Raw genomic sequence first — 14,018 nt, forward strand, 5'->3', positions numbered from 1 at the left:
CGCGGATCCGTCACAAGGTGCGCAAATTTTGATCACGTCATAGCACACAAAAACAAAATTCCATAGAGATCACGGGAATATTTTTAATATAGTAAGTAAGTAAAAGCCATCTGGCGAAAAATACAATCTTCACCACTGAAAATTCCAACGCAATTGAGCCAGTAATTAGAGAGAAAGGCGATTTTTTTTAGAACGCCATAAAGAAAGGAATCTACTTCACACTTGTTATAAGCCATTTCTCATATTCAAATTAATAGCCGTTTGAAAATTTCATTAAGCAAAAGAGTACTACCACATTTCGTCAACGAGTAGGCCTATAGCTTGGCCCTACAAAAATAATATGTCGATACTTTATAAATGAAGCAAATGTCAACATGTGTCATAGTCAATAAGATTGCTTTTTATACACATTTTAAATAACAAAAAATGGCTCTTCGTGATATGCAATAAGGTATGAAAAAAAATGAAATCGACAGACATTTTAATTTTATTTCTAGAGTTGAAATTACTTAGCATCGAGTTACTGTAATGTTTTAAAAAAATATAAATTAATTCTGAAATAACTCTTTTCTGAACAAGTTGAAATTTTTGATACACTGTGTCATTGGTATCAAATTTTAAAATTAATTTAATTCAACGAACATGGAGAGTCACAATATCAATAATATAAAGGTGGTACATCCAAATATTGAAAAAATATCATACTTTGTTATACAATTTTCTGACCTGACGCAGGATCATTACAAATACCATTCTTTTTTAGATACACGGGATCTGATAGGAGCTGTCGCCTACCAAGGAAATATGCAGATTACATAATAGATCATTCTATTTCATTCAAGAGTCTTGCTGCACACTTACACAGATATATTTCTGTAACGTTTCGTCTGGCAATACTCTTGAATTAAATAACAAGTATTCATTTTACTTTACTTAATAAAAATAGCTTGATCGTGTTTATATGCAAAAAATCACCGAATCCGTCGAAAACGCATGACATGCTTTCTTCCGCTCGCAAAAATGGAGGCGCAGTTCTTACCAATTCATGGCAGCTCCTGCCACGAACGTACCACGCCGTCTCTTGCCATGGTTTTATGGCGCTATTACCGGTATATTCACAAATTCATGTACCATATTTCAGTTTATCATGCGGAATTATACCTACTTAATCCCTAACCCCAAATCCATCAAAACTGTATCCATAAGAAAAACGTTCAAACTCACCCAGTATTTATCACCATCAGCGGATCAACGGCAGCCCTGCTATTACAGCCGACCTGCCGTGGTTACGGCAGCATAATTGGTGGTATTCGATTTGCTGCGGTCGTAACGGCAGTTCGCTATCGGTTTGTGGCAGCTAAAAAGTCGGTCGCCGTGGGTTTGGTCATAGGGGCCGTGGTTTGGGAATCCCACCATGGTTTTGCGGCAGCTCTAGACGCCACAAAATACTTGAAACTGCACTTGCAAAAATGTTTACAATCTTGTCTTAAACTTTAATGGCACTTATAGTCTTTGTCTTTCGAAGGTCCCACTAAGCCACTAAGCTTTCTCAAAGCATAGTATTTGTGCGCAAAATAAAACGCTTCTAACCCTTCGGTTTTACTTTTACTATTCTACTTCCCTATCAATGTTGAATCTATTTTTGATGTGGAAAAAAACTAAAGATCTACTTTTCCGTTGGTTTATTGACGATTGTAGATTTCGTAACCATGGTCTTTAACCATTACCAGAATAGGTTTTGAAATTGGCATATACTCGGTAAAACAACAATCATGTTTAGTGTAAATTAATTTTGGTTACCAAATCATGTAATATTTTTAATATTAGTCATTTTACCGGACAAAATTTCAGATATACGTGTAATCGATGTCGTATTATGCTTTAAAACAACATTAATTCAACGAACATATTTTCAATATATTGTCATCAAAGCTCCACATAACTGAATCATATTCATTCTTCTGCGAATAAAATTTACAACAACATTGGTAGGATTGAAGCATTCAGATAATGAAAAAAGTCTAAATCTGTCTTGGGAATGTGTGAATTCTCCCAAGAGTCATTTAATTACGATTTATTTTTTATCTAAAAAAACTAACGGTAAATCCTATGGGGTTATATTGTCAATTGTCTTGTCAACTGCGTCTACCATTCCAATAATATTGTCTCAAATAAAATGTGTTTGAAGCCGAAGATTTGTGACGTAATTCGTAATAAATTTGAATCTTTTACACACGTGCGTCACTAAAGTGGGTCGATTCTCTGTTGGTTTGCTTTTTTTAACATCTTCGAAATATATTAGCAATATTATTAAACATAATGATTTTCAGAATTCAGAAATTGGCCGATGTTTGTGGTGTTTGATTAGGTAAATATAAGAACGGTTTGATGCTCCCCAAACACTAAAAATTTCAAACTCGGTTTGGGTGTTACATTTTGTATATAATTTATTTTACTGTCAATGCCGATTCTACATAAGTTTGAAAAGGTATACACCATCATCACTACATATCTGGACGGTCTCTTATGAAACAACCTGGGCAGGTCAACACCACAATGAATCACATTCACAAATCAAAACAACACCGTTTCAAAATAATGAGAACAGAATTGGATTACGAAATAAATATTTTCCCCGACGGCAGTAAGTAAATAACAACTGTCAGTATTGTCCCGATTCGCGTGGCGTGTTTTTATGTAATACCACAAACGAACTATTGTGAGTGACTATTATTGGCATTTAAAGTTTAGCAAAATGGAGATAAATCTCTAAAGCTCTTCCGTTTTGTTAATCTCTACACAACAGCGCCAATACACGACCTACGAAGCGAAAACGTTGATATTTGTATTCCACATAGCGTGGACCTTAGTTGGAGTGTACCCCATTGTAACAACGTATGTTTGGTTCAAGCCATTGTACTCCAAACTCGGCTAACATTTAGTGTCTGGGTCATCCGTCATTTGGTTGTGTTGATTTAAGTTATATCAGACTGGATAGTTTGCATCTATTTCTGGCCTTAGTATCTTATCGTCAACGTATTTATAGAAGGTTTGATAGTTTTCATGACAACTTATATCATAAAATTTACGTTTTTCACATTTAACCATCGAATTCTTTTCATTTGAAAGATTGCCTTTCGTAATTTATTGCATTACAGCACGCTATTGTGATTTTTCAAACTCGACTCAAAACGTTTTTTCAAAGATTCCCAACGATAGTTGCTAAAACAAAATGGAAGATTTGCTGTAAATTGTAGAAACAAAGTGTTATCTGATCGACTCCCATATCGTTGACGAGCTAAATCACAGACTCATTGATGAACAACCTGATAAAATACCATCTAACGTAAACAAGATGCTGCACCGATTGCAATGTTCAATTATCTACGCTTTGCGTATGACGATATTACCAATCTTTCAAAAATGATGTACTTATCATAAGCGCTATAGATGTACTTGTAGTGCACAGAGAAATATACAAAAAGTAGTCCCATGTCTTTGTCAGATGTCTAATACTTTGAACATACACGGCACCAAGCACCATTTGAGACATTGGGAGTAAATGGGTTCTAATTAGTTTGCAGAGGAGAATATTAGGAGAAATGTATATTTTGAGTTGTCTAATCTGAAACGTGAATCAAAAATTTATGCATAATGTACTGGTTATTTATTTAGTAGGATGACACATACGCCATCTAGAACTTTCAAAAACAAAACATTTTCCACGCGTAGTTCTTACAATGTATTGAATAAAACAACTAATTGAATGGTTTTATTTTTCCTCGTACATTGTCAGTCTTTATTATTTAAAGGTATGACTCAATTACCTGACATTCAGATAGAATCAGAACCGACGCTCAACGCAAATTTTTAACATAATTGCAACATTCACTCACAATCCAACATATATCAATTATAAATTCAACTACTTTTGAGTAACTGTTACGAGAAATTTGCCAATCATGCAAAGCAAATAAAGCGCACAATCGAGAAAACGTTTTGAAATTCTTGTTGTTTTTCACTACAAAACGGTCTATTTTACGCTTTCCCAAGTATATACAATATCACGTGCAGACAACTAGTAATACGTTCCGATCCCGATCAAATATTTTTATTGAATATCAGCAAATGTATAGGCATAGAAGTGAATCTTTTGAAACTCCGCCCAAATTTGTTTTATTCAGAAAGATCATTTACAATAACTCCAAAATGCATGTGGATCATACGTAAATTTTTACAGAATAAAGTTTCACCGATGGGTAAGCGCCCCACGCGGCTGGACGTATGACTGATTCACGATGAACAGAAACGGAATATCTTCTTTCCTTTTTGCTTCGTCGAAGCGAGACTTCGAAAACAATAGACGCATACCATTTTTACGGGGCTCTACATTAATTCTATTATCTTAATTGTTTCATTTGTTAAGAGACAATCGCAAATCAATCCGTAGTCTTCGCAGATTTGTCAAAAACACGATTCCAATTCTTGTTAATCTATTCAATTGAAGTGCTCCATGGTAAGATGTACATGTTTTGCATGGTTTTTGCGTTATAACCCGTTATGTTTTCGTTCGATTTTTTAATATTCTTGTATATAATTTTGTTTACAAAAGCCGGGATAGTTAGGACAATAACATCGCCTTGTACCGACCGTGAGAACGAGTGTTTTAGTTTTTTTACACGTTCCAGAATCTACGTCTAATAATACTCATCCTGGAGTTTTTCACTAAATGGTTCCCTAGTTTAGTTCATATGAAATATCCAATTACCATTGTTGTCAACGGACGTCTCCCTGTCTACCGTCGCCTTCCAGTAGGAGACTAGAAGGAATAAAATAGGATGTAGTATACATGTGTGTTACGGTTTCAGCAAGAATTTTCAGCAAATAGTTGAAAATTATTAGTAAATTTTGTTAAAAAAAACGGGGCACAAGTAATTACGCAAGAGTCAGAAACTCACTTGAGTAGAGTTGTGATTTCTAAACCTCGAGAAAAAGTTGAAAGATCAATGTAAACAAAAAACATCAACTATACCCCATTCACAAACAAGCCAAAGAATTAGTGATTTCAGTTTTAGATAATGAGTAGTAGTCGTCTCAACAATGAGCGGAACTGGGGCCATTCTTCTAAGATTTTCAATCTTTTCCAACTTGACAATTTATCATTGGTGTTTCGCGTTTGGTGTGTGTTTCCCGCATAATATCTAAAAGAGACAGTTGAATACTGTAATGGTGAATAGTTTGACTGACTAAGCTTAAACTTTGCGTTAGCGCTTTAACTGATTTTGTCGGCTCTACCAATGGTTAATGTTCTCGACAAAATTTTTATTTGTTTCAACTCGAGTTTTGAGTGTTTTATTCATTTTCGAGGTAGTTTTTGTGACTTTGCTCATGCGGAGACAGAAATACAGGAGTTTTTTTAGACAAAATATTCATTTAAAATAAGAATTCCTAACAGAGAATTAGAGTAAGAATAGAACCAAGAATTTTGGATATGGATTACAAATTTCTAAAGAGAGAAAGATTTTGAATATTCATGATATAAACACCAAGATCCAATGGCGCACTTGATTAAATACTTAGTGTACGTCTACTTCCAATCACTTTCAAATTTCCATGTAAACTAGACTTATAAAATGTTTTTAAATATGTTCGTTGATTTTGAACAGCAATAGACGACAAGGAATTCCTTTAGGAAACCTTGGAATAAAACATAACGATAACAACCTATCAACGAATTTTCGAAGTGAAGAAACTATTGACTATCTTGAGGTAAGTATAGTAAGTAAAGTTAATGAACATCACTATACTTGTAATATATCAGCTCTGCAAAGTTCATTATTCCCTTCAAAGACTTAATTTCAGGCTATCTCTTGTCATATATATTTAATGTAGATATTGTTTATATTGATAAAGGTCAGTTGAGATACATCGGCTAATCTGGTAAACAACAATTTTATTTTCTTGGAGTCAACTTAATGAGGAATGACTCTGAAAGAGGAAACTAAATGGATGCAATTGCAGTTTGTCCTCAAAAACATTTCGCAATATTGCTTTAATTTTCGTATCAGTTGAAAAAGATTCTACAGTATTCAAATTTTAGCTCGGTTAATCTTTGCCATTGCTCGAGGATTTTGGCATAATTTTCGACACTGGAAATATAATTATGCGGGAGCTTACATTTCTGTCTATTTAAAAAATACCCTTACACGTAAAAACTTCTTTGACCGTATCGGATTATGTCATAATGTTGAAAAGTGTTGTGTGTGAGAAAGTCATCAACCAACTATTCGGAAACGCTATTCATAACGATGACATATTATTGTATTGTTTGCTTTAACACAATGTAGTATTAATCTCTGACAATCATAACGCATCAAAAATATAAACTCTTGCGGAAAACACTTGAAACCAAAAGCTGTGGTAAATTTTGTAAATAATAACCACTTTTTAGCAGCATTTTATGCCAAGAATTTGCACAGGAGATATCAAATACAGAAAAAGACTTCTTAATATGCTGAATATTTATTACAGCCACAAACGAAGAACGCCAGATTTTATATAAAATAGAATTTTCCATAATTTGTAATGATATTCACAATTTGTCTATCGAGGTTTCATAGTAGTAGGAGTGTTGGGTTGTATTTAAAAAAGTTTATGTACAGTATCGCATAACGCAAAACAACGCCGTTTTTTACAGCATGTGTGAATAGATCTAACTTTTTACAAAGAGTTATATCGCGTCAGATTTGCATTCAATATCAATAATTTAGCATGTTGGATGAAGCGAAAGACCTAACTTTCTATTTTATCGTTTTTTGACCATAATACTATTCTCAAACTAGAATAATGTCTTATCCGGAATCTTACAGAATTCTTTCGCATTTTTGAAACATATTGCCAATTTGAATATCGCAAATGACTCTATTTTTTAGCAAAACTCAAATATAATTAAATTATTTGTAAATTGAATTCTGAAATTAATATACCGGTATATCAATATTTGACTGAAATATAGCACCATATATAGTAATTATCTCGATTTTACAAGCAGCATTTTCTTATTCCAAAAATGACAATTTTGAAATTACTTTAACCAATTTTTCAATCATATCTAAACAAAACATGGCAATAAATGTCAAGTGGCACCATTTCTTCTGGCGGTGTTTTTTTAAAATAAAATGAATTGACATAAAATTGGGTATTTGAATGACTTTACATCTAGAATCCTGATATTACAGCGCAGCACCTCTGAAGACAAATTATAAATGTTTTCTTATACGAGACAGTCGGTTAAAAATAAATCTAAATAAATCTATGTCTGACAGAGATTAATTCAAATAGAAAGTTTATGATTCAATACATTTACACAGCAACAAAGGAGCGGCTAAATAAAGATAACTTTCAGATAAAAATTCGAATAGCGGATAAATTGAAAATACTAGTTGTCGAGAATTAATTACCGAATAAACGAAAACACATGATGTCTTTTTGAGAAGGCTGTCGAGATTTTATCATCAATAATTAGCATAACGCTATGTTACCTTTCACTTTCACATGGGGAATATTTTTAAACCTATACAGCGGCCTATTCCTGACTAATAAAGTAGAAACACATTAAGAAAAGAATGCATTCCTTTGTGTTGGGTATTGCTGTGTGCAAACAATCAAACAAAAACGCTTTGATATTATTTTATTTTTATTTTGACGAAGCTTCAGTATTAATGCTCAACTGAAAATTACTTATTATCTGGCTAGTGATTTACCAACAATATCTACAAAGCGGCAGTTTAAAAAATAGATGTCGTTTTCATCCCAAGAAAATTACTTAATTTATATAATATTCTTGTTAGTTCACTATTTTAAATTCAGCTTTGAATATCGGATTTTTTATACAAAAACATCACTGAGATAACCACGTGACAATTTAATATGCCATGTAAAACTTTTCGTTTTTCATTCAAAACTAAAATCAACTTTGGGCTTTGCCAGATTAAACCTATTAGAATTACTAAGATATGGCGAATTAAATGATATATTATTTATATTTCCGTTATTGCAATTTTGATTAATAATTTTAATTTTTATATATTTATAGAAATTTATTGATCAAGCAAAAAACAAACATCAAAATGAACTACAACACTGTCATCGTACTTTTTATTGAAGTTTGCTGCATTTTATCTGTGAGTGGAATGGCCATCCGCAAATCCGATGAACATCAAATAAGGTAGATTATATACTAAATATCTCTATAAGTGATGTTTCTGGTTCAAATATGCATGTACATTTATTATCTGGGAACATTTATGTGTCTCATTTATAGCCCATGTCGATGTTGAATAAAACAGCGTGAACAAGTAGAGTAGTTCGTTTTCCTTCGATTCCAAGAAATATAGTGAAATTAGATGTGTTTCACCTAAAACGTTGAATATTTTAGCAAAAGATCAACATCCGCCGACCACAGTATCACAGATGCCAAAGGACGACACAGAGAAAACATCCATCGCCAATTCATCCTCAGCAAACTCCTCAGGGCTGTCGACACCAGCGGCAGCAGAGTGCCTTCAGAAGTAATCGCCAGCATGCAGAAGGAATCTACCACAGTCACACCGACAGTGATGAGCACCCGACAGGAAACCGAAAAGAAAGTCCCGCGACGACGAGGCGGCCGAGGACGCGGCAGAAAATCAAAGCAAAATGGCGTCCCCCGATCCGTAAAGAAATCGATCGAAGTCCTTTTGAGAAGCGAATATGCTGACGAAATCATCAATTCAATCGACAACATTGTTGAAAAAGATGGAAGTTTAAAGAAAGCAGCTGCACGAGTCCGTAAGTTCATTAAAAAATGCTCTAATAGCAACCTATGAAGAAAACTAACAGACAAAATGCATGAATATTACGATCGCGTAATGCATATTCTATCACACAGCATGTAAAATAAAAACGAGCATGCGAACTATTTTTGTAACCAATGTCAAAATTGACCATCGAAATATTTACTGTCAGGATGAATCAATTAAAATTGTCTCATTTGATGTCATTTCAAATAAGACAATAGCCTGACTGAATATATTTTGATGGTGGTTATGACTTAACATCTCGAATGTACATATTCGAGAACATTCAACCACTCGGTGCGACTAGTTCCACCACAACGTAGCTTAGTTGTAGTTGAAGCCTTTACTATTTTTTCCTCATTGCACTTCAAGTTTTTGCCACTCAATTGTCTTTTTATTTATATGCAATGTTTCTCTGCTGTGATCTTTGTCGTCCAGGTCCAATACCCGTTACCACGGGTGTGTAACTATCCGAATTAGGAATCTTACTAACCTCTGGTAAATTTAAAATACAATCTGAGACAATCCACAAAGATTCCAATTATGACAACTAGATAATGCGATTTATCATTGTGAAATCCATCATTTGGTGGATATAACCAATTATGTAAAAAATTTAGAGAAAAGCAGTTCATGAAATTATCATGAATCGCGGTTGTATAACATCAATGTTCAAGTTTCTGAAACTTATCCATTCATTTTAATATAATTTAGAGCTAATCTACCCCAGTAAACAAGGATAAATACTGCTCGATGAATTTTTGTTGATGTGTTTTATTGTCTCCATATATGTTTTTGTTTCAAGCACTTTTTATATACTTGTATGCATATTTAACGTGCACCTGACCTGTGTTTATTTCCAAACACAAAATTTGTAAATATTTTTTAAAGATAACTAGCTTGTAAATATTCCTTCACACATAGTGAATATTATAGTATTACAACTTATTTTTTGTTTGAGAAAATTTGATAAGTTTTGGATTGACATTTTCTAATCCGGTAGTCACGAGTTTGGGCCAAAATGAATCACATCTTCTCAACATAGAATTTTGACAAATATAGAACACATTCATCATGTATGACTGAATATATTTAATACTTTCTTAGATTAGTTTTGGCCCAATCTTGTTTATACTGGGTTACACTGCTCATCAACCTTCAATTTGAATTTAGTTATATATTCATAGATTTAGGCCTTAGTTTTTATTTATTCTTTTTCATATATTTGTTCAACACTGCTTACTCTGTAAGCTTACCTACACATGTTGAAGCCTGTGATTAAAACATGAATGTGATAACTTTAGCTCACTTTTGCATTTTTACATTTGTTTATGAATATATTCCAGAAAAAAACACCAGATATTAAAGCCATATTGTGTGAAATATTAAACAAAATGTTGTTCTTTTTTGAAAGCATGTGGCTCAAAAATGTTTAAGACTCTATATAGCCAATTCCCAATGATTCGCAGGCCCATCTTCAGTGGTTTGCAAGGATTTTGAGAATTTAAAGTTTATTGACTTGAGTTTTCAATGTCCGTTTCATACAATTTTTTTAATTCCGATATATATATTACTTCATATATAATCATAATGTATAATTATGAAAAATGAGATTCAATATAATTTTTTGATATTGGTGTTCGTGCACCAATGGTTAAAATATTTATGATAATATTTATCTAAATGGTTTATCATAAATTGATTATGTGTCTAAGTCAATTTACTCAATTTATTTTCAGCGTTGTGAAATTTACTTTTTTGCAAGTACTTGTGAAAAAGAAGTCGTACCAAGAATGTTGCAAATTTTGTTGGTATTTTTTCGTTTATTTTACCTTGTCTCCTTCATTATAAATTCAGCAGCATGCCATGCATGATGCAAGGAATTCTATATTATGACCTTGATCAAACATGATGATCAAGCAGATTTCTGATGAAAAAAATATTGTGATGACAACAGGTTTTTCAACCTGGTATTTTTATAATTATGCCATGTAAATATACGTTTGTAGGGTAATTTTGATTAAACTTGTAGTTTTTTAGTACATCATGGAGTCATGATTTATTAGTATAGCATGATATTTAGAGATAATTTGATAAATTTGTTAATTAATAATTTTACACAACTTTGCATGCACTAGACTTAGAGCACGGGTCGCCAACCTTTAGCATTGAAAGAGCCATTTGGCATCTTCCAATCAAACTCAAACCTACTCGGAGCCGCAGCATCTTCTGTAATGTCAGTCAGTGGTTGTTAAACTCCCGGAAAAACACTTATGGTGCAATATTCTAGTTCTTATTGAGATTTTGAGAAGGAGACAAATGAAATCCCAATGATGCAAAAATTCAGTCAATGACGAAATGAAAAGGAAAGTTTGTTTTGACAGACTTGAATCACTTTAGATGCGACCAATTTTACTGATCGCGACTTTGGGAGCCAGCCGTGATGCGTGATGTGTAATTAGTAATGAGTATTTGGCTTTATGTCTCCCCTTTCCGTGAATTCCCACTGCTCCTAACAAAAAACTGCCATACCCACTTTGATTCACGGGAGCCAGAGCTCCGAGAACAAAGAGCCACATGATACTCCGGAGTAAGCACTAGAGTAAGTAACATCAAACACAAGTTATGGACTTATTCCCCACGTCGGCGAGAATAGCAACTATATATAATATGCTGCAACTAAGATAGTAAAGTAAGTTTTATTAATGATATTCCTAGAAAAGTTCACGAACTCAGGTCAGGCAAGAAAGCTTAATGCCACAGTTGAGCTTCTTCGGAAAACATCCGAGTGCTTGAAAAAAGTTTAATAAAAATTAAAAATCAATTGGAATATTACAATTTTCAAACTTGTTATAGAGTTCCAAGCTTTTCGCAGGATCTGCGCCGGAAAAGTGGTACGCTCAAGTTTTGTTAGTGTAGACAGAAAGTGGTGGTATACGCATGTGCATGAATTAGTAAGGCTCGAATGTTCAATACTTTCATAAACGTAGCAAGATAAATTTTTTAATTTGTTTTATATATTTAAATTACATAAGCGCGAGCAAATAATAATTCCAAACATGTGTTCCAAATGAAGGAACTTTTCAGGCATTTCGCCATAATTTTTTATTTCATGGAACAAAAAGTGCTATAAATATAAACTAAAACTGTAAAAATAAATTTATTTCTTTTCAGGCAACAACGATTCGTCCTAGATTGGAATGAAATAGTCAGATGAAGAACCAGTTTCGAATGTCTTCCCCCTCCACAATTGCCAGATTATGATGTATATATATATATTATGGCGCTAAAAATGCATATGAAAAACTCGGCTTTATGTTGTTACTGAGAGCCATTATTGAGCCAGTTCTTTAGAAGCAAAGTTTTACTGGAACGAGTAAATGAGGCATCAGGCCTTTTTGAGCATTTCTATCATAATAGCCTCCGTACCTGAGCAAAAGAATATTTACTTCATTGCGCCATCTGCTGCATGGTTTCAAAACTAAATCAATGTGAATGTGGGGACAAGATTTGGATCAAAAGCTATACATCTTTCACAAATAACAATGAGTTTTTAGGGTATTTAGCATATTATGTTCTGTGACAAATACGTTTTTATGACAAATTGCTTCGAAAATACTTTATTTTATGTTTGCTTATCAATGAACTTTCTCTCTTGGTATGAAACCATTAAACATACCGGTTTTAGAATACCCTATTCAATTCATTGCAAACCTAATTGTCAATTGTTCTTAATAATCTGAGTGATGATCTTCTAGGATAGAATTACTGTGACATGGAAGTAGTGCGTACTTGTAAAATATGCATTCTTATTTATTATCGTACCAATTAAACTATGAAGCATTTTTCGCGAAGTGTGTTTAGTATTTGTTAATTTTTAAAATTAAAGTTCATAGTTACGCCATTCTTAGTATAGAATTATTTAAACTTGATTTTTGTTATGTGGGTCTCCACATATATGTACTGTATATAGATATTTTTATAATTTTTGTAGAACCATAATTTTGCTTTAATTGTTTCTATTGATTTGAATCTTGCTGGCTGTGATTTATTGTCATTGCTCTTTCAACGTTGCAATAGTAATTACCTGTATCAATGGTATAATGAATATTCTGCTTTATTTATGGTTATCACGCGTTGTTATGACAATTTCAGATGGCTGGTCTTTGTTTGTTGTCGAATGTGAGGATACGGCGTGCTTTGGAGTCCTGGCGTCGAGATTGATAAAATTACTTTTAATGAAAACCTATGAGACTAGAATGTTGCAAGCGCAGTCGATTTCGAACACGAAATAAGACTGCTCTATGGTTTCTCCAAAACGATCAAAACATTTGCGTTTTTTTCGGATATTATCATGGCTCAAAAACAATTCTCAAAAACTGTAAGCCTCATGAAGCTCTCGAAAACTAGATTGTTAGACCAGCTACAATCAAACCTAAGTACAAAGATTACTACTCAAGTGCAAGTAAATGTGTCCTTCTACTGTTATGATAGTAAACTGTACCACCTGTTTCTATCCTCCCAATATTATCGCCAGAAATACGAAAGTATAGACTTTGCTAGTGAGTGGAACGAAGCATGTTTGTACAATTAGCAAGGATTGGTAGCCTACTTAAAGTTGGTTAGCTGGTCACATGCTACGACAGTCTGCAGTATGGATCACTCGTTTTAAGCGAATGAGCCTGCTGGTTATGGAGCGAGAAGAATTCTGCCAATGGAATTTCGAATTATTAGCAAATACTGGCCGTCGCATCGTTTTTGTGATATCAAGGAATCATTAAACTCAATGGCCTGCTTGGCAAACGCGTTAGGGTTGATGAGCCTCTGGCCGGGTTCCCTTGCGGCCCATATCAGAGCAATTTTTACCAAGAAATTGACTTGGGAATTACCGAAGTTTGCAGCCTGCCAAACCAACAAATTGGCTTCTTGTGTTATTTGTGTCACGAGGCTGGAATTGGCGCCTTTTTTAATGTTTTAGTTCTTTATGTTGTCTTGATTTCGTGTGCAGGAACTTGTGGAGTTGGAGCTCTGGTTTTGCTGATATATATATTGACAAATGATCGGATTGGACTATTCTTGCTTGACTCCGAGCACCTCTGTCGCATGCCGTTTTCTGTCCTGTCGTCAAGGTAGGACTGGTGGCTTTGTATTATATATATATGTTCAAATTAGTGCATTTCT

General features: G+C 33.6%; 1 protein-coding gene across 1 annotated transcript; it reads left to right on the top strand.

Moving 5' to 3' along the window:
* Window positions 1-5,638: 5,638 nt before the first annotated feature.
* LOC120346155 (uncharacterized) lies at window positions 5,639-10,877 on the top strand. Its single transcript, XM_039415823.2, has 3 exons — window positions 5,639-5,769; window positions 8,096-8,227; window positions 8,438-10,877. Exons 2-3 carry the CDS (start codon window positions 8,130-8,132, stop codon window positions 8,865-8,867), a joined length of 528 nt encoding a protein of 175 aa, XP_039271757.1. The 5' UTR covers window positions 5,639-5,769; window positions 8,096-8,129; the 3' UTR covers window positions 8,868-10,877.
* Window positions 10,878-14,018: the final 3,141 nt, after the last annotated feature.

The sequence above is a fragment of the Styela clava genome, chromosome 8, assembly GCF_964204865.1.
Source record: "Styela clava chromosome 8, kaStyClav1.hap1.2, whole genome shotgun sequence".
Lineage (NCBI taxonomy): Eukaryota > Metazoa > Chordata > Ascidiacea > Stolidobranchia > Styelidae > Styela > Styela clava.

Coding starts and splice junctions, on each gene's coding strand:
- LOC120346155 (XM_039415823.2), top strand. CDS start 8,130: ATGAACTACAACACTGTCATCGTACTTTTTATTGAAGTTTGCTGCATT. Junction 8,228..8,437: donor TCCGATGAACATCAAATAAG/GTAGATTATATA, acceptor TGAATATTTTAG/CAAAAGATCAACATCCGCCG.